The 20,469-nt window shown below is 35.8% G+C and overlaps 1 protein-coding gene across 2 annotated transcripts; it reads left to right on the top strand.

The window, feature by feature from the left end:
• The first annotated feature begins 508 nt into the window (after positions 1-508).
• Positions 509-19,883, top strand: LOC129262270 (very-long-chain (3R)-3-hydroxyacyl-CoA dehydratase 3-like). 2 transcript variants are annotated; one of them, XM_064100038.1, is made up of 12 exons: positions 509-672; positions 2,662-2,799; positions 3,099-3,141; positions 3,804-3,877; positions 6,025-6,198; positions 8,309-8,372; positions 8,945-9,055; positions 12,953-13,080; positions 13,746-13,858; positions 14,944-15,050; positions 15,703-15,834; positions 17,709-19,883. In XM_064100038.1, the coding sequence occupies exons 2-12, from the start codon at positions 2,707-2,709 to the stop codon at positions 17,804-17,806; spliced, it is 1,137 nt and encodes a 378-aa protein (XP_063956108.1). In that variant the 5' UTR covers positions 509-672; positions 2,662-2,706; the 3' UTR covers positions 17,807-19,883. The 2 variants fall into 2 exon arrangements, with proteins under 2 accessions (XP_063956108.1, XP_063956109.1); XM_064100039.1 differs by having other exon boundaries at positions 592-703.
• The last annotated feature ends 586 nt before the right edge of the window (positions 19,884-20,469 follow it).

Raw genomic sequence — 20,469 nt, 5'->3', positions numbered from 1 at the left:
AATGTATAAACCCTCTTCGTGGCTAAAATATACCCAGTAATCGTCAAATTTGAGAAGAAATCCACTTGTTAGGAAACTGAAGAAAAAATGGGGAGGGAGCCCCCCCCCCCCCAAGAGCATGCAATTCAAATTCAAATTCAAATTCAAATTCAAAAGTTTATTGATATAAAATCCTGACATTTAAGGATCATCATCAAAAACAAGAAACATAAGAAAAAAATAATAATACAACATAAATATAACATAGTAACAATTAACGAGGTATTCAAATTTAAAAAAAATACAAAGGGAAAAAACAGAAGAAAAATACCAATCTTGGATGAAATGTTAGATACGAGATACATAAATGCATACAAAAATTACAATATACATACACATACATAATATACCTAAACATTAATGCACCCATATACAAATACATAAGTATAATATCATATTTTTTCTTTCAAAAGGGTTCAAAAGTGCAAACCAATTGGCAATTTACTGCTTGAAACACCAGAGTTAACTTACTCATGCACGAATTATGAGATACACCACCACTAGCTAGCTATACTAGAGGTCCATGATTAATTACACGAATCGTTATTGGTCGCACAGTAAGGACTGCCCCTTTTCTGCAGCTGACTGCGCCGGTGCCGGTACAGTTTCACGGGATTTTTTTGTGAAGAAGGCGTGAGTAGACATTTTATTCACAACATAAATGGTGATTGTCATGCCTTTCATGTAGATTATAGAATTTTCGAATGAAGTCCATTCATTCAAATTTTACACGGTTTTTTTTTTTGCACACTTGTCTTGGTGAAGCAATGAGAATGAGACCCTTGTCAGCTTTACAGTGCTGATGCGTGCGATTTTTCATGCATGCAAGGGAGCGAAGGGTATCACGTTTCTGTGATGCGTCTATTGGAATTGCACATGGGCTAAATCGCCGATAAATACAGGTTTCTACAATAGTTTTCGCAGCCTATGAGGGGAAGGGGGGGGGGTTGAAAAGAAAGATACAAGTAGAGAGAGAAAAGGGGGGAAGAAACACAAGCATGACAATTGACAGACAAGTGAGGAAATATTTATTAAAAAGGAAGAAACAGTAACACTAACAGGAAAATAAAGGGCGCTAGTGTAGTTTCGCACCCCCCCCCCCGTTTAATGGTTTTCAAACATGTACAATCTCACCCTAAATAATTCACAACCTAAAATACTTGCATCTGAGCCTCCAAAGTCCAGTAGAAGTTGAATATTTGCCGTTTTGACACTTTTTTACAAAGTTTTACACCTATTTCGGAATCACTCGGTCGCTTGAAGCTCAGCGCTGCACATAAGCAGTCGGTACGCGTACAGTACGTACCACCTAGTGAAGTGCAAGAAGAGCAAGTTTTTCTATGGTATCTTCAAAAAGATTTTTTCCCCTCTTTCAGCTTGCACCAAGTATTACGGTAGTGGTTGTGCAGAGTGGTTGATGTTTGTTGTGTGAAGGTATGTGTGTGGGGTGTGCGTGTGTGTGATTTTTTGAATGACCCCACACACACCTTCACACAACAAACATCAACCACTCTGCACAACCACTACCGTAATACTTGGTGCAAGCTGAAAGAGGGGAAAAAAATCTTTTTGAAGATACCATAGAAAAACTCGCTCTTCTTGCACTTCACTAGGTGGTACGTACTGTACGCGTACCGACTGCTTATGTGCAGCGCTGAGCTTCAAGCGACCGAGTGATTCCGAAATAGGTGTAAAACTTTGTAAAAAAAAGTGTCAAAACGGCAAATATTCAACCTCTACTGGGCTTTGGAGGCTCAGATGCAAGTATTTTAGGTTGTGAATTATTTAGGGTGAGATTGTACATGTTTTTTAAACCATTAAACGGGGCGGTGCGAAACTACACTAGCGCCAAATAAAGCCTAAATAGATGGGGGAAGAAAGGAAAGGGAAAGACAAAGCAATATGGAGAATAAAATAAAACAGTTAAAAGAAGGGGGGAAATGCCAGGCAGGTCAAAACTAAGTCTAAGGAAGGGAAAGAGGGGAAATCTAAGCGAGAGAAGGACGGTGAGATTGGATAGGATATTAAAATGAGAGAAAGAAAGAAATAAAATTAGATCTAGATTTGCAAAGTGCAAGAAGACAGAGACTGAGAGAGCATAATTGATAGGGAAGAGTCAATATCAGTTTTGAATTTTATTCTAGGGCTTCAAAGTCATTAATCTGGGACTAGGAGCTGAACGCCCTTGTTGAGCATCGAGGTAAAAGAAAAGATGAGAATATAAAAAAAAAACTGAAAAAAAGGAAAAAGCAAAAAAAAATCATGAAGAAAGTTAATGAAGATCAATTTTGATACCCCAGTTCTGCAGACAAGATTTACCTTTGAGGTGGAGCAAAGGACCAAATTGTATTAACAAGGTTTTGATGTTTTCGGCCAACTGCGATAATGAAATGAAGGATGTGAAATTATTGTCATCAGAAGAGAAGTACACTTTTGCTGATCTCTACATCCACTTCCTAAATATTACTTGGCAGAGGGCAGTCTACATGTAGATTGCAGGCTTTCCTTTAGTCTTGTAGTTTTTCAATTATCTGCAGCTTGGTCCACTACACTACTATCTAATTGCTTCATAAGCTTCTCTAAGCTACTTGGAAGAAACATCTTTTCATTGTATTTTGACAGTTTGACACCCAGTGACTGGAGGAGAGAGGCCGAGTACTTGATCTGATGATGGCATCCCAAACCCTTTACCATCCCCTGGTCTACTGGGCTCAGACAGAGAAGGCTATCTCACTGAAGGTGGACCTCAATGATGTCTCGGTACGTTACATAATTTTGTGAGAATCTGGAGTGGGAGAAAGAGGGAAGTGGAAGAAGAGGATAAAAGAGAAGTTGGAAGATGAGAATAAAAAGAGGAAGAGGGAGGAGAAGGGAAGAGGAAGAAGAGGAAGGTGTAGGAGACAGAAGTAGAGAAGGAGAAGGAGATGAAGCAGGAGAATAAGAAGGGTACAGAAGAAGTAAGAGGAGAAGATGAGGAAAGAGGAAACAAGAAGGAGGAGCATATATTTCTATTGCTGGACATTACAAAATTCCTGAAATGTTTTATATCTTTCTTATAGTCACCAGAAGTGGAACTCAAACCTAGGAAATTGACCTTTAAAGGTAAGCTTATTGCTTAAATCTTATGGATATAATGACATAATTTTTGTAGGAGATGCCAATTCTTAATCACTAGGGTAATTTTGCTAGATTTACAGAGAGTTGCCTGAAAACATACAAATTTATCAATAAAATGCATAAGAGACTATACATCTGTCCATCAAAACTTAATTACACTTCTGATATGATTATAAGACAAGCAATTTATTTTAGCTTTAGCCCTATTTATGTTGGTTGTTTCAGTTCAGGTTTTTTCTGGAGGTCAATTTGACCCCTCCTCCCACCCTTCAGCTCTTGGCCTCTGATCCCGCGATCACTGCGAAAATTTGCACATGCATATCTTGAGGGATGTAAACTATGAGACTGTCTCGTAAGATTTTCAAAAAAAATATTGTTGATATTTGTAAAGTAATTAATTATGCTAATGGATGTGTGAAATTATGTTTTTGTATTTTGCTCACTTTAAATAGCTAGTAGAATGCTAATTTTTGGTGAAAATGTTAATTTTTAAATTTTTATTAAACAATATCCACACAAAAATTGGAGGCCATAAGTGAAATCAGTGAGTTTAAAATTGCTGCCTTTGGACCATTGTTGATTGAACATTACCTATTTTGCAGTCATTATTGATAACTTTATTTACTTGAAAACAATATTTCAAACAGGTTACGGTCAAGGTGCAAGTGGAATTCACCAGTATCAGTTTTCTCTTGACTTTCACGAAGACGTAGACCCTGATGTGAGTAGTGAACTGATATTTCACTCGATTTTTGTCTCACCTGCATAGCAGAGTGAGACTATAGGCGCCGCTTTTCCGACGGCGGCAGCGTCAACACCAAATCCTAACCGAAGGTTAAGTTTTTGAAATGACAGCATAACTTAGAAAGTATATGGACCTAGTTCATAAAACTTGGCCATAAGGTTAATCAAGTATTACTGAACATCCTGCCTGAGTTTCATGTCACATGACCAAGGTCAAAGGTCATTTAGGGTCAATGAACATAGACCATGTTGGGGGAATCAACATCAAAATCTTAACCTAAGGTTAAGTTTTTGAAACGTCATCATAACTTAGAAAATATATGGACATAGTTCATGAAACTTAAGGCGACCGCACAACTTACGATTGGTCTGCGACCCGATTTTAGAATAAAATGTAGTAGAATTTGATGCTAACATTGAGACTTGGAATATCTTACTGTGTAATGTTCTAAATCATCGTACGAATACCTATGTTCAAATCTGTGACTATGCTATCATCCTTCTTAGAATAAAAGCAAATTTAATATCTAGTCGTAAAGACGTCATATCAGTCGTACGATTGGCTACGATTTGAAACTAATTTAGCCTTTACTTCGAAATAAAGGCTTGCAATCTTTCAAAATGGTTATATTAGTATTCTTTCAATTAATTTAAACCTCAAATAAAATGATATGTTCCATCCACATTGTCAGAAAATGAGCAAAATGCGATTTGTTCCAAAATCGGATTGCGAACAGTCGTAAGGTGTGCGATGGCCTTTAGACATAAGGTTAATTAAGTATTACTGAACATCCTGCATGAGTTTCACGTCACATGACCATGGTCAAAGGTCATTTAGGGTCAATGAACTTTGGCAAAATTGGGGGTATCTGTTGAATTACCATCATAACTTTGAACGTTTATGGATCTGATTCATGAAACTTGGACATAATAGTAATCAAGTATCACTGAACATCCTGTGCAAGTTTCAGGTCACATGATTTAGGTCAAAGGTCATTTAGGGTCAATGAACTTTGGCCAAATTGGGGGTATTTGTTGAATTACCATCATAACTTTGAAAGTATATTGGTCTAGTTCATAAAACTTGGACATAAGTGTAATCAAGTATCACTGAACATCCTGTGTGCATTTCAGGTTACATGATCAAGGTCAAAGGTCATGTAAGGTCAATGAACTTTGGCCATGTTGGTTCATTTTTGTTGAATTACCATCATATCTCTGTAAGTGTATTGGTCTAGATCATAAAACACGGACATAAGAGTAACCAAGTATCACTGAACATCTCGTGCGAGTTTCAGGTCACATGACCAAGGTCAAAGGTCAATGGATATTGGCCATGTTGGGGGTATTTGTTGAATTTGTCATCATAACTCTGTAAGTATATTGGTCTAGTTCATAAAACTTGGACATAAGAGTCGTCAAGTATCACTGAACATCTCATGCCAGTTTCAGGTCACATGACCAAAGTCAAAGGTCATTTAAGGTCATTGAACTTGGCCATTTTAGAGGTAATTATTAGATTGCTGTCATAACTTTCAAAGTTTATAGGTATACATGTAGTGTATAAAATGTGAATATAGGGGTAATCAAGTATCACTGACAAGTTTTAGGTCACATTGTCAAGGTCAAATGTCAATGAACGTAGTATTGTATCATATGAATGGTGCATTTGTGAATAATTATTAAAAGGTTGTTTTTCAAAGTCAGCACTGCTGCTATATTGAATCGCGTGATGCAGGTGAGACCGCCAGAGGCATTCCACTTGTTATTTTGATCAATATTTCTTTCAATTTATATTATGATATTCTTTATTTGAAGATTATTTTCACCACAGCAAATGTGTTTGATAATTAGATTTTACTTAGTACATTGTTTTTCTCATTGAAATTGAAAAGCTATCTTAAAATTTGTTGGTAAATGCTACGAAAAATAGTTTATATAGAAAATACAAAGGAATACAATTTTTTTCAGTCGATGATGATACCAGATACGTTTACTTTATAGTAAGATGGGGTTCTTTTTCTGTACAAGTAGGCCTAATTATACCTTTTACACACACTTCTCCTTTCTATAAATATGTTCTTAGATAATACATATATCTCTCATTTTTTCTTCAATTTTCAGGCTAGCGCTTTCCGGGTACTTGATCGACAAGTTGATTTCAATATCAGCAAGAAATCTCTCCATTCTTTCTGGCCAAGATTGACAAGCGGAGAGCGCCCTCGTTGGCTACGTATTGACTTTGATCGGTGGAGAAGCGGTGAATCGGATGAAGAAGTGGATGAGGACGTAAAAATGGTTAGTTAATCTCACTATGCTCTGTTCTACTTTTTCTAGAATTGGCACCTCTTAACAAAAATTTACAGCACGTGTCAAGCATGTAGGGGGAAGGCGGGGTAAGTTGAGCATAGGGGCAAGTTGAGCCACCACCCCCAGGCCAATAATGAATGAGTCAGACATTGTGGTGGTGTCATGTATTGATGACCCATTACATAACCCTTTACCCTACCACATTGTTTTTGACTTGGAAACAAAAAGTACTTTTTAGAGGGAAAAATACAAATTTAAAGTAAAAAAGGGAGCAAAATAGATCAGTGCTTTTTACCCACACACTCTTTAAATATAATAAAGAAATAAGAACAATATTGTTAGTCCAGGTATTGATCTTCATTCTTGTCATTGTCTTTTACATGATGGATGCATAAGAAATGTGTGGATGTGAAAATATCGCATTAAGTTCGGACTGGAGTACTTTGAGCCAGCCAACATGGGGCAAGTTGAGTCATGGTAATTCGTATGGTAATGTATAATAAAAAAAAAAAAAAACCTTGAAAAGCCAATGATATGCAGGCAGAAAGGTGCAAATTCACATGACAGTTCTTTTACTTTTAGAGGATGTTAGTATTTATAGAGAATAAGCAAATGAAAAGACTTGAAATAAAAAATTGACATGCTGGTTCTTCCCGCATACATTTTGTACATAGTGTTTGTGGCTCAACTTACCCCCACAAGGTGGTACAACTTACCCCACAGATGGGGCAAGTTGAGCCATTTGACATCAGTTATTTCAAAGGTCACAATGAATTTCAGTGTGGGGGTAGAAAGTTATACATGTATATAGCTGAAAAATATTTTGCAAGAATCAAATTTAAAGGCAAGGTACTTATTTCTACAAAATTATTAGTCATATCAATTCTAACATGCAAAATGCAAAAAGTTTCACAACTTACCCCGCCTTCCCATATTCCATAAAAGAAGTGGAAATTCAATATTTTGATTAGATTCTCCTGAAAAAAAATGTTAATTTTTAGTCATCTTGTGGAAATCTCCTGTATCGTATTTTGACTTGGCATAGTTTTCTCGCCACGTCACCTGCAAAAACCCTGTGCCACATTAATATTAGAGTGCCATCTTGTAAGCTGTTCCTCATGCAACTAGCCATAAAGTTAGATTGGTTTGTTGTAATGAAAATTGTTTGTGTAGCAATATTGAATAGAAATTGATATTCCTCCAAATAGTATCTTTCTTGTAATATCATAGATCTGGAGACATTCATCTATATCTTCTGTATACAAGTTCCTATGTAACAGGGATTCCGATACCCCTAAAAATACTTTGTAATGAAGGTTTATTTTCTAAGTTACATGTAGTTCAATGGAAAGATGGTATTCGTTAGCTTTCATTACATACCAAAGTCATGACAAGAAGGTAACACCATGCCTGGCAAGATAGGATTTAAATGAGAATTTCAATAGAGAAAAAGCAGACAATGAACTTAACTCCTATTGAAATTTTAATACCAAGGATATGTTTGAATAGACTTCCTGTCTATTCATTGTACCCTGGCTACTTATGAATTGGCTTTCTGTCTATTCATACTTAGATGCCCTTGTAACTGCATGCAAGTCCGTGCAAGCTATTAGAATTGAAATATATGAATAGAAGAACTGATTAATTTTCCCCACTAATAAGCAAGTCATGAACATAATGTAAATGCCTGCAAAATGTACTAAGTTATAAAATGTAGAAAGCTTCTGTAAGATGAAATCAAAATGAAATATATTCATCTCAACAATTGCACTGTGATTTACTAAAGTAGTGACCATCCTAGTTCATCAGAATATTTCTGAAAGTAGTTTAAAAAAAAAAAAAAATCAATTTTTCTCAAAAAATGTCAATATAAACAGTATCTGCGAAAGCTGTATAATGGACGCTGGATGTGTGATGCACTCATTTTTAGACCTACTGTATGTTCCGCGAGTGGAATGTAATAGGCAAAAAGATAAGTACCTTGTTTTCATGTGTTTGCTAGCTAAGCTTGTACAAAATTGTCTTTTTCCAATTTGGTTTCTGTTTATAATATCAATTTGAAAGAATAAATTATCATTATTTTCTTATTGATTTTCAGAAGCGGGAGCAGGAAGATCATTTCAAGCAGTTAGAAGATCAACTCAAGGATGCTGAAAAACAAGGTATGATAGCGACCAAAATCTCTCTTTAGATAGTATATATGTTTCTAAATAGCCTACCTACCAATTTTGAAGGGGAAGTTAATTGTGCATTTTAGTTGGTTTTAATGAAAGCAGACAAATGAGAGAAATATTAACTGAAGTTTCAGCAAAATCCATCAAAGAATGAGTTATGGATTTTGTGACGTCACATATGAGAAGTTCCCTGATATAATGCATTTTCTCAGAAAATTTAAATCATTTTATCACTGTGAATGTTTTGTTTGTTTTTGTTGTAAAATATATATTTGATTTTTAAACCTTTCCATTTATGTTTTGGTCCCTGTCTTGTAACAACATTGTTTTTAATCAGTTTCAAATTTGAAAAAAAAAATCACTGGTTACTGATCAGTCTTTTGAAATGAATGTTCTTTTAACAATAGTTTTCATTGGCCTTTGAAATTGAAGTGATTAATGACTACCTTTGTGTTACATATACCTGGATACATATACACATATGTTTATATACAAGTTGCCCTTTGAATAATGGTTTCTGTACTAATTTCATTGCTTTGTCTTTTCATTTTTGTTTGCAGCCTACCATGATATAAAGTCTGTGTATCTCTTTATGTACAACATGATACAGTGGATCATCTTCACTATGGTCTTTGTGTACTGTTTTGGGAGATTTATCTTCCATGGAAAAGGTAAAATACATATTTACAAAAGTATAGCAAAAAACAGCAAACGCTATTTATTCATGGAAATTACCTTATATATTCTGTGTAAATATGAACCTACATTTTTCCTACACTGTAGTACCCATTGCCAATTTTTGCTCTGGGACAGGCAAATACATGTGGCAAAGAGTTTGGAATTTAATTGGTTTTATAACAATTATAATTCTTCATTTGTATTGCAGATATAGACGAATACTGAGTTTCCGTATGTAAATCAATTGAATTGAACTGTGGCAGAATTAGAATGTCCCATATTTCTTATAAACCCTGCTCACAGAGGCTTGCACTCATCACTTATCTGTACAAAGTAAATTCTCCCCATACTGATCAGTCATCACGATCGACTCACATGGGAATGGCATATGCATGTTCTCTGCAATGATAAACATGCATTCTGAGAAAGATGGTCTCAAAATAAGAAGGCACTACGCAACAATTAATTTTTGTACATACTGGGGCTAAACAATTTTCTCCTTTCTTTTTCATGCCAGGGGGTAAGATTGCTATCAGTCATTTAATCAGTAATGTGTCAGTGAATCAACTCATCAATCAATCTGAGCAAATAAATATTGCACCATTCTGCTATTTCAATGAATTATTTCATTAAACAATCATAATCAGTCAATTACTTAGGAATCATTCCACAAAAAACTAAACCATCAATCATCAGTCACTTTGCAGTTGAGTTTTTACTAGCACAAATCTGTAAGAGGAATTTTTTTTTTTTTCTATTTACATTCATTGTGTACAATATACAGCTGAGTTATCTCTCTTGAAAAGAAACAAGACCACAACAAAAATGTGTAAAGTAACAATTAAAGTCTTGCAGTTCATTGATCAACATAGCCACCTCCTCTTTCGATACACAGTCTACCTGGCTTCATCATGTCTTGCATTGCTCTTCAGACGTTTCCTCTCTCGAGTTTCAGCACATCTCTCTCACAGGAGATTTTGTTCCTGAGCTCGTAAATTGATCGAAGGGATGTTGAACACTTTCGCTTTCAGGTATCCCCAAAGAAAATGTCAAGGGGTAAATTCGGGACAACCTTTGCCAAATAGTTGGGTGAGATGCTCTGTCACTCCTCTTGATCCACAATATGAAGCCCCATTTTGTACCCATCAGACATGCTGAAGGGGACCATTCCATCGATGATGGTAGCTCTGAATCCGGTCGAGGGCAGGGACAATTTTTTTTCATTGATCATCTGAAGATATGCATTACCATTGACATTGTTGTCAAGAAAGAAATAGAAACAACAAATTTGTAAAGTAAAAATTAAAGTCTTGCAGTTCATTGATCAACACGGTGACCTCTTTCCAAACAAAGTCTGCATCTCTTCATCATGTCGTGTTCTGCTCTTTGGACTTTTCCTCTCTCGCGTTTCAGCTTGTCCATCTCACAGGAGATTCCTCTCCTGAGCTCTTAAGTTGATAGAAGGGGTGTTGAACACTTTCGCTTTCAGGTATCCTCAAAGAAAAAGTCAAGTGGTGAGGTCGGGACAACCTTTGCCGAACAGTTGGGTGAGATGCTCTGTCACTCCTCTTGATCCACAACATGGAGCCCCATTTTGTGCCCTTGAGTCACGCTGAAGGGGACCGTTCCGTCGATGACAGTATCTCTGAATTCGGTGGAGGGCAGGGACAATTTTTTTTCATTGATCATCTGAAGATATGCATTACCATTGACATTGTTGTCAAATTAGAAATAGAAATTAAGTAACACAAGTATATCAGACCTTATAATAATAATGGTACATTGTAAAGACAACATAGTACATTATGCAAGATATATATAAATAAAACATGACAAATGTTGACACACACACATTAGGGATATCTAACAAGAATATCCACTCTAAATCAATCATTTAAAAGCTTCTTGAAACAGATATGTCTGTAAGAAAGTCTTAACTGAATTTATCATGGATACATCTTTAAGCAGGGTGCTACAATACTTTTTTGAAGCACTTGCCCAGTTGGGCAAGTAATTTTTTAAATAGTTGGAATATACTTGCGCAAAAGTCTATTCCACTTGCCCCAAAAATCCTTGAAAAAAACTTTTACCTCTTCAAAAGAAAGTTTTGCGGTTTTATATACCATTGACCTTTTTCTCTCTTTTGACATGAACTGATCTACCTTGTTATTGTATTTCTTTTTCCAAAGTGGTTTTATCTTGCCTGCCATTACCAAAATTAGGGTCAATATCATATCATCGACTACTGTGAGAATTTTGCTTGTCCAATCCGGGCAATTAGTATTGGACTTTACTTCAAAACATTTGCCCGACTCTAACTTTTACTTGTCCCGGGCAATCGGGCAAGTGCTTATGTAGCACCCTGATTAAGTGACTGGCAATTAGATCTAAAGTGAGATCCTGCATGTGCAATTGATCGATCCTCCCACAATGTTTAATTTTTAGGTACAAGTAGAGAAGAGTCAAAAGACTTTACATGTAGTTGTTGACAAGGATTGTAAGGCTTGAACCGAACAGAGTCGAACCAGTGAAATAACAGCAACAGAATCTTAAATATATTACAATATTTCACTAGAAGCCAATGAAGGGATTTGAGAATTGGTGTTGTGTAATTGAATTTTTGAGATATATAACGATTCGAGCAGCAGTATTCTATAATACTTGTAAACGAGTTTGAGGTAGATTATACATGAGTGAGTTACAGAAGTCTAAGTGAGATAAAATGAGAGCATGTACAATATTTTCAGTGGTAGAACACGTTAGATAATATTCGATCATTCCAAGATTTCTTAATTGATAGCATACAGATTTACAAGTATACATGGTTTGACATTGACAATAGTTCAATCTAGAGTTACAGCTGAATTTCTGGTAGAATTACTGGTATGGTTACAACTGTTCTTGATAGATATGGGTGGTGCATCAATCACTGACAAAACCTCACACCACGCTGGCAATCAATTGCCTTCAAGCAGTTCATGGTGCTTGATCATCTGATAGGGATGAAATCTCAAGTCCAGTCGGGTTATCCTCTTGAACATTGCATGTGGAATTCCTAATCCATTACGACAACTGCTTGTTGCTCCATCCCCATGATCTTTAAGAACTTGACAAACAGCTGTGATGTTATCTGCCAATCTTTCACTTCTTCTCTCCTCAACACTTCTCATGGCACTTCATCATCCAATAGAGATGACATGTCAAGTTCGTTGGGGTTATCCTATTGAATGTTGCTTGTGAAATCCCTAATCCACTACGGCAACTGCTTATTGCTCTATCTCCATGATCTTGAACTTGATTAACATCTGCGATGTTATCTGTCGATATTCCATTTCTTCTCCCACCCCTTCCCCTATTTTGATTGTGACTGGACCCTATTTCGAGATATTTCCTAATGTTTTGGTAAACTGTTGCATGTGTTGGGCATCTTGCATCTGGAAAGACTTCCTGAAACCTCCTAATGACAGCAGTTACACTGTAAGTGCGATGGTATTCTGTCACCATAAACAAACGCTGCTGTGGTGAAAACTGATAACGGATAATTAAGAATCTTACCCAACCTTCCAATTGTTGAAAGATTATTTAAATATCTCATTGATACATAGGTGTAGATTAGTTTGTAAAATGGACATTCAATATTCATTTATTTAGCTATAATCATATATACCAAGTAAAACTTAATTAAACATAATCATTAGACAATCACAAACTCTACATGAAATATGTTTAGAAACAAGAGAAAATCCCCTGGCATGCAACATCTACCATCACACTATCCTGACTCCCAAGAACACACTGCAGAGATCTACAAGACAAAGTTAAAATGCTACACTAAAATTGCAATTCCTGTTCATTCTTCATAATAATCATATGCTGGTTCTTTATTTCAGAGGACCTTGCCACTGCCTATGATTGGGTGATTACACCTCTTGGTATGGGTCAGGTGATTGCTTGTCTTGAGATCGTACATGCTCTGACGGGACTAGTCAAGTCAAGTGCTATGACAGTATTCATGCAGGTAAGGTCATCTATTCACCAGGAAGTCAGATTCATCGTTAATATGGCCCAGTAGTGGTGTAGCGTAATTAGGCATAGTGGTGAAAGAGACACCAGGCCCCGTCTTTCAAAGAGATGCAATAGAATCATATCCAAACTAAAATTCCTCTCTCTAACTACGCAATTTTAGATCATTCGCAATTTAAGTTTCATTTGAATCTATCGTAATATCTGTAAGACGAGGCACATTTAAGGGGAGTCTCCAGCTCGAGGTAGGACCCTAACTGCTTTAAATTGATTCAAAATGGTCTCTGAATAGAATACTCCCCCAATTTTGACTGAATACTGAATAGAAAGTCTTATTCTGTGTTAACTAATTTTTTGCTATTTTTGATCGGTTACATTGCTATTCAAAATTTTCACTGCCTTGATATCGTCAATGAGTTGTCAGTGAAACCAAAGCTTTGTCTTCAGAAATCCCTGAAAATGATCTCCTTTGGGATAAATGTTAAACAATTCTTTTCCCTAATTGTGAATGAGATCTTCAATGGCAATTAAACATCGTCTTCAGAAATCCCTGACATTCATCCCTTTGGGAAAAAATATGAATCAACTCTCTGTTGTTTGCACATTGCATCTCGCATGGAAGGCCCTTGTAAAAACAGAAACTTTTTTTCTTCTTTTTAGGTATTTGGAAGGAATTTTCTCTTGTTTGTTGTGATAATGAATGACCCTGAACTGAAGACTGAGGGTATGACGTTGTATCTCTTCATGGTATGGAGTGCTGTGGAAGTAGTCAGGTGAGCAAGTACATGTAATTCTTTTCTTATCCTGTAGAGGTGCCAGAGTCAAGTAGATATGTCTCCGTGCTACATATCACAAGATTCAGGGTTCTATACCCTCCTCCACACTAACGCCACAGGGAATGCATAGATCTATATTTGATCTTATTTGACAAAGTGCAAAATAATAGACAAAGTGGAAATAAGACCACATTGGCATTAGACTTAATGACATTTAGACTAAGTGGGAATTAGACAAAGTGTAGTGTAGACTGAATGGCAGATAGACCAAATTGATTCTTGAGTTTAAAGATAAATTCCAGTTTTGGTAACGATCTCAAAATGACTTTTTACAGAATCTAATATAATGACCACCCAAGTGTCTGTTTGTATGAATAAAAAATATGTGCCAAAGGATTCTGGAAGAAATTGTGTTATTGCTGAGAAATAAGCAAAATAAGCGCGGATTCGGTCACTTCCGTCGGGTCTTTATTCCAGCAATAATAATACACTGTCCCACGTGTGCCTATCTGTGTTGGCGATCTTCAGTGTGAACATTTTTCAGCGTAGATTTTAAGATTTCACAAAGTTCAGTTCATGTAACTGTACCAGATCTAGATCCTCGATGATATACTGACAATTAAGCCTGGTTTTACAGACTTTCTGATGAAATCAGTGTTTACTGCAATTACTGGAATTTCTCTTTAACATGATTGGAATGTCAGGTAATCCTGCATGTTTTTGTTTAGAGAGTAGTCTGATTATTTGTGACTATTTGTAATAATAATTCATTGCCAATGTTACTTTTGCTGTCACTACCAGACATTATTTCCCAAAGAATAGAGAATCTCTATATAGTCAGGAATGGGGGGGGGGGGCTGGATGTTCTTCAGCCCCCCCTAATTTTTTTTTCCAAAACCATGTACAAAAACATAAAAATTACCATCTGATTGTGATTTTGATTTTTTGCATGGTCAGCCCCACAACTTTTGGCTCGGTCCCCCCCCCCCCCCCACTTTCAACCCATTCCGTGGCCCCTGATAGTAGATCTCAGGCATAAATCAACCATGAAACCAATCCTTCTCTATCCCTCTACCTCTCAGGTATCCATTTTATATGCTGTCGTGTATAGACTATGAGAGTGAAGTCATAACATGGTTGAGGTACACAGTATGGATTCCACTATACCCGCTGGGTTTTCTAGCAGAGAGTAAGTATACCCCCATCAACAACACATTTACTGGTGCATACACTAATCTTATGAGGCATTGCAGGAAACTCGACTTAATTGCAATGCCCGATTAGTTATGGATGTTTGAATTCAGTCTTAAAGAGAATTGGACATTGTTATTCCTTCTGACAAAAAGGGTTAATAAGCTCATGATTGTAACATTTCATACACATACTCATAGAGATTTGATTACATTTCAACATAATTTCAGATGTTATAGTCTATGTACAGTTATGCGAACAATATACTAGTCGCTTATTCACAGAAATGCCATGCTTTCTAAAAAGTTCAAGGTTAAGTCTACCCAGATGCCAAGTTTATTTGAATGAATAGATGAAATCATATAAGCATAACACCTAATATATGATCATAATCTGATATTAATTTACGAAAGCAATAGTGATTGTGTTTCATAATTTGCTTATGATTATATACATCATGTGTGGTGCAAGTGGTACATACTTATCAGTACCTGAATTCCTATTTTACATCCAGTTTTCTTGAGTTCCTTTATAATTTCAAATCTAATTGTTGTGAAGGTGGACTTAGCTTTGAAGCAATACCTACAAAAAAGGTCAACTATCATCACTGATGTATTGTGACACTTTTGAATTGTGTTTGTTCTTTGCAGTTATTGTGGTCTTTCTTGCTGTGCCCTTTTACAAGGAGTCAGACATGTTCAGTATTCACCTACCAAATCAACTCAATATGTCCTTCAATTTTGTCTACTACATGTACCTGCATGCCATCATTGTTGTGTCAAGTAAGTATGAGAAATAATGTTCCTTTGCATAGTGTTGCTTCTCGGATGTGATGAGAGGGTATTGGTCGACACCCGCTTTGTCTACTTTCCGTCTTGTCTCATCCCCCATGTCTAGTCCTCCTTCAAAACAACCAATAAGCCAGTCGTAGTTCCACTCTGCGCATGATCAGAGGAAGGTCATTTGTACTAAAGTGACATGGTGGTTTAAAATTTAATGAGATAAGCACCAACTTCGAAGTCTTGATTATTCATATATTCTTTTGAATTGTGTTTTTCATTCACATCCACAAAAAACAATGCGTCCACGAATGACTGGTATATTTCACAGTTTGCCAAGTACATTGTACAACATTCTCTAATATGCATACAAAGTAGAAATGCAACAAATACCTTCATAGAGTGTTCATTGGTGTGCTATTCTAGTCACCTGGTCTATTCAATTTCTTCATCCCGCTATGTAAGGCATGCATACGTAATATCTTGCTTTGAAATCTGCCTATCTTAGTGAAAGAAACGAAAGGTCATTTGACCAAAATTGTCCTTGAAGTAACTACGAACTGGTCTATTTGTCTACTATCCATTTTGACTAATTGCAATGTAGCCCATTTACCATTTAGTCTGAATTCTAGTTAGACTCTACCCATTTCATCTGATATCCGCTTGGTCTAACACCACAAGGTCTATCTAATCAAATGAAGTGTTTATGAACCAAATTTTTTCATTTGACAAAATGAAAATAATACACAAAGTTTATTATTCATTTGTTTGGCGTCACCTGTGCCTGGGAGGCGAAAGAGCGAACTAAATCTCTTTGACCCGCAGGTCTCTCTTCCCGACATAACTGATGGGGGGAGGGGCAAGTGGACCACTACACAGGGGTTTCCTCCCTACTCTTATACAAATTGTACTGTGGGTTCTTAACATGCAAAGGTGGTGACGCTCTACCATGGGGACTCCATTTAACGTCTATAATAACGTCATATCGGAGGGAGGGAAGAACAAAAAATAGTGGAAACTAGACCAACTGAATATTAGACTAATAGGTTTTAGTAGAGATTAAATGGAAATTAGTCCAATTGAATAGTAGACCAAATTTATTTGATCAACAAGTGTGTCTCCACGCAAAGACTAGCACATACAAAGGCCTTCAGTACACAAGGCATGAGTAGGCTGCAATTCAATTAATCCGAGAGAAGGGTTGCACAGCAGACTATGTTTTAGTGGCCCAAACATGGAGTTGTGTGTGTAAAGCGCTTTGTAACTGAAAGCAAAATGCACTCTGTCCAATGACTATTTGATTGTATTGGGTTTGACTGTACTGAATTGGATTGGATTGAATTGGATTGGATTGGATTGGATTGGATCGCATTGAAATGAACTGAATGAAGTGGATTGGATTGGATTGAATTAAACTGAATGGATTGGAATGGATTGAATTCGATGGAATTGAATTAATCTGGATTGGATTGGATTGGATTTGAATTTTACTGAATGAATGGATTGGATTCAATGTGATTGAATGCTATTGAACTGATTGAAAGAGATTGGATTGGATTGAACTGAACGAATTAGATTGGTTTGAACTGAATGAATTGGATTGCATTGCATTAAACTTAATGAATTGGATTGAATCGAATTAAACTGGATGAATTGGATTGGATTGGTAGTAAAATAAAATGATGTAGTGATGTTGTGGTTCTGGTATTGTTGGTGGTCACTGTAGTAGTAGTAGTATAAGTAGTATGTGTCACTTTATTGTGTCTTTTGATTGGCTTTAAGAGTAAATTGGTCAGTTTGATCTCCAATTTGTTCATTTAAAAAGAAAAAAGTGAAAATTTCAACCTGTACTTTATTTTCTTTCTTTTATTTTTCAGGTTCTCCAACTCTTCTGTCCCACATGTGGCGTCTTCGAAAGAAAAAATATGGCAAAAGAAAAATCAGAATTGGAGCTGCAAAACCCAAGATGAATTGATGACTTTTTCTAGTGGTAGTCTACAATTTGGCGAGGATTTTTATAAGATTGGTGATTATGATGCATGTACTGATCGTGGATGAATTGAAATTTGAACAGTTTTGTAATGCTTTCTGTAAACTTATTCATGACTTTATGAATGATTTGAACATGTTCTTTTGCTAAATAAGATTCTCAAGTCATATTAACGCACATCATTAGCTAAGTTATCAGTTAAGTTTAGTTTTTTTTTCATACTTCAATGTAAAGTTCATTGTTTGTCAAGAAATAAATAGGAGAATCCCAAATTCAGTTCCAGATTGTTTTAACACCAGGTGCAATTTCATGTAGCTCATTTAGCCCCAAAACATCAAGTAGTTGCTTGTAAAGTCATGCATAATTTTACAAACAGCATTATGAATGAGTACACTGGTCAAAATGCTAATTTGGAAGAAGGAATGAAGTTGTGGATTCTGGTTAATTTGGATGTCTGAAGGAATGCACTATCATGTGAAGGGAGAATAATGATTATAATGTACAGGTACATTCCATACCTGTCATCTTATATCAAAGTCAAGATGTTTACCTCATTTTGCTACAGTGTCAGTGACGTGTATCTTGTTCCTTGAGAGACATCCAGTGGAAGCACTTGTCTTATCAGGAAATGAATTATGAATAAATTGTATTCATATTGAGGAATTTGACCTCTACAGAAATGTATATTTCACAAGTTCATAAGGCCAGGCAGCTTGCAGGATCCGGGAGCATAAGACGGGAGAGTATTAAACCATTTTATTTACCTTTGCCTATTGACGGAATATACTGTACATGTACATTCCATACCCACAACAAAAAAAATCTGCCATCTTATGTCACAGTCAGGATGTTTACCTCATTTTGCTACAGTATCCATTTGTATTTTATCACATGTGTGACATCCAACGAAAACACTTGTTATCAGGAAATTAATATGAATTAGAATAAATTGTATTCATTACTGAGGAATTTAACTACTACAGAAATGTGTATTTCACACTTCCATAAGGCCAGCTTGCCGAGGAGCCTCCTTCTTGAGCTTAACATATGTCAGGGGAAAATATAATTCACACCACATATGTCAAGGTCAGGAGGATATAATGTGAAATCTGTAAAATGAAAGGGAAAATTGGTGTACAAAACAAATGGAGAGTTGTCCACAAAATCAGCCATTTTGAAGCATGTTTGCCAATTTTAGGATCCCCATAGAAAGCACAACAAGACTATTCAAACTTCCATAACTCGCTTATTCTACAACCGATTTTGATGAAACATGTTTTAAATTGCTCCTCTCACTTTATTCTTTGTGATAAGATTGATTCTCTCCTTGTATTTTGGTTTCCTTTAAATGAAAGGTATAATGGTCTGAGTAGTGTCAAGCTCAAAAGGCATAGGGGTTATACATTCTTGAAAATGGCTCATTCCAAAGATTTATATCGACTTCAATCTTTGTTCATATATATTTATGTAAGAGTGGCAGTGATATTGTGGAATTTTTAAAACATGTCAATAGTGACAGTAATCAATGTATTCATGAAACAGGTAGATTTTGCCAAACTGAAGAACCTGTTACCAAATTAAATGCAAACTTGCCTAATGGATGCATTTGTTATTATCAATGAACTGATTTCATCATTAAAAAATTTTGAAAACCTGAAAAACTTTTACATGTATAGTCTGCCAATGCAGAGGGCATTATTTGAGACTGTTCAGAGTCAATATCATCTAGTTCCACAATATAAATAAAAGAAATTTGTGACTTCTTAATGTTTCACATATTTAATGCATTTACTGCAATACCCTGAGAAAAATATAAACTTTTCCTGACTTTTTTCATTATTTTTTATAAGTAATGATAAAAAATAAGAATTATTCATTCTTCAAATCACTTCAGAAATTCCTTTTGTCATGCTATTGAAAAAAAATAAGATTGCCAAAATCTTCTTTTCTGTTCTATGAAACAATATATGGTTTGTGAGTGTGATATATGTGTATCAGCAGAGTTGGGGAATAATGTGATATTGTACTAACTTTGAAATTATAAAATTGTTTTATCAAATCATATTCATGTGTGATGTGTTGTTATTCTGAACGCATTTTCTAGTTACAATGTCCGAAAACACTTTGAATGGATATTTGGAAACATTTTCTCAAACATTGGAAACACTTGAAAATTATGATTTATTCTTATTTTCTGTCAAGTAGGAAGATTCTCTTATGCCCTTTTTCTCTTTAGTAATCTTGTGAAATCAATATTTTGAGAAAAAATTATTTTAATGGTTGTTTTATCTGGCAAGCCAAATCTTTCATCATTGTTATTTTAGCTAGAAATCTTGTGAAAGAAATTGTATTTGGAGAGAGCATGCATACAAGAGTGAGTAGATGGAGAGGGACAGAGATATCAAGGAGCGAGGGGAGAGAATTAGACAATTGACGCAACAGAAATGAGAAGACTATTAAGGAGGAATCCAGCCCTCTTTTTTTTTCTTTTTTTTTACCAGGGATGGTTTAGGTGTCACAAGGGCAGCGGTTATGTTTCTATTGGAGATGGAAGAGAAATGAAGACATAGAGGAGACTGCTCAAGTCGACCTTCCAAATGTCGAATCGACCAAGTCGAATTAAACGTGTAATTTACATCAAGGTCGAA

The sequence above is a fragment of the Lytechinus pictus genome, chromosome 5 (genome assembly GCF_037042905.1).
Source record: "Lytechinus pictus isolate F3 Inbred chromosome 5, Lp3.0, whole genome shotgun sequence".
NCBI classification, from domain to species: Eukaryota; Metazoa; Echinodermata; class Echinoidea; order Temnopleuroida; family Toxopneustidae; genus Lytechinus; species Lytechinus pictus.
This window is presented reverse-complemented; position numbering and strand designations above follow the sequence as displayed.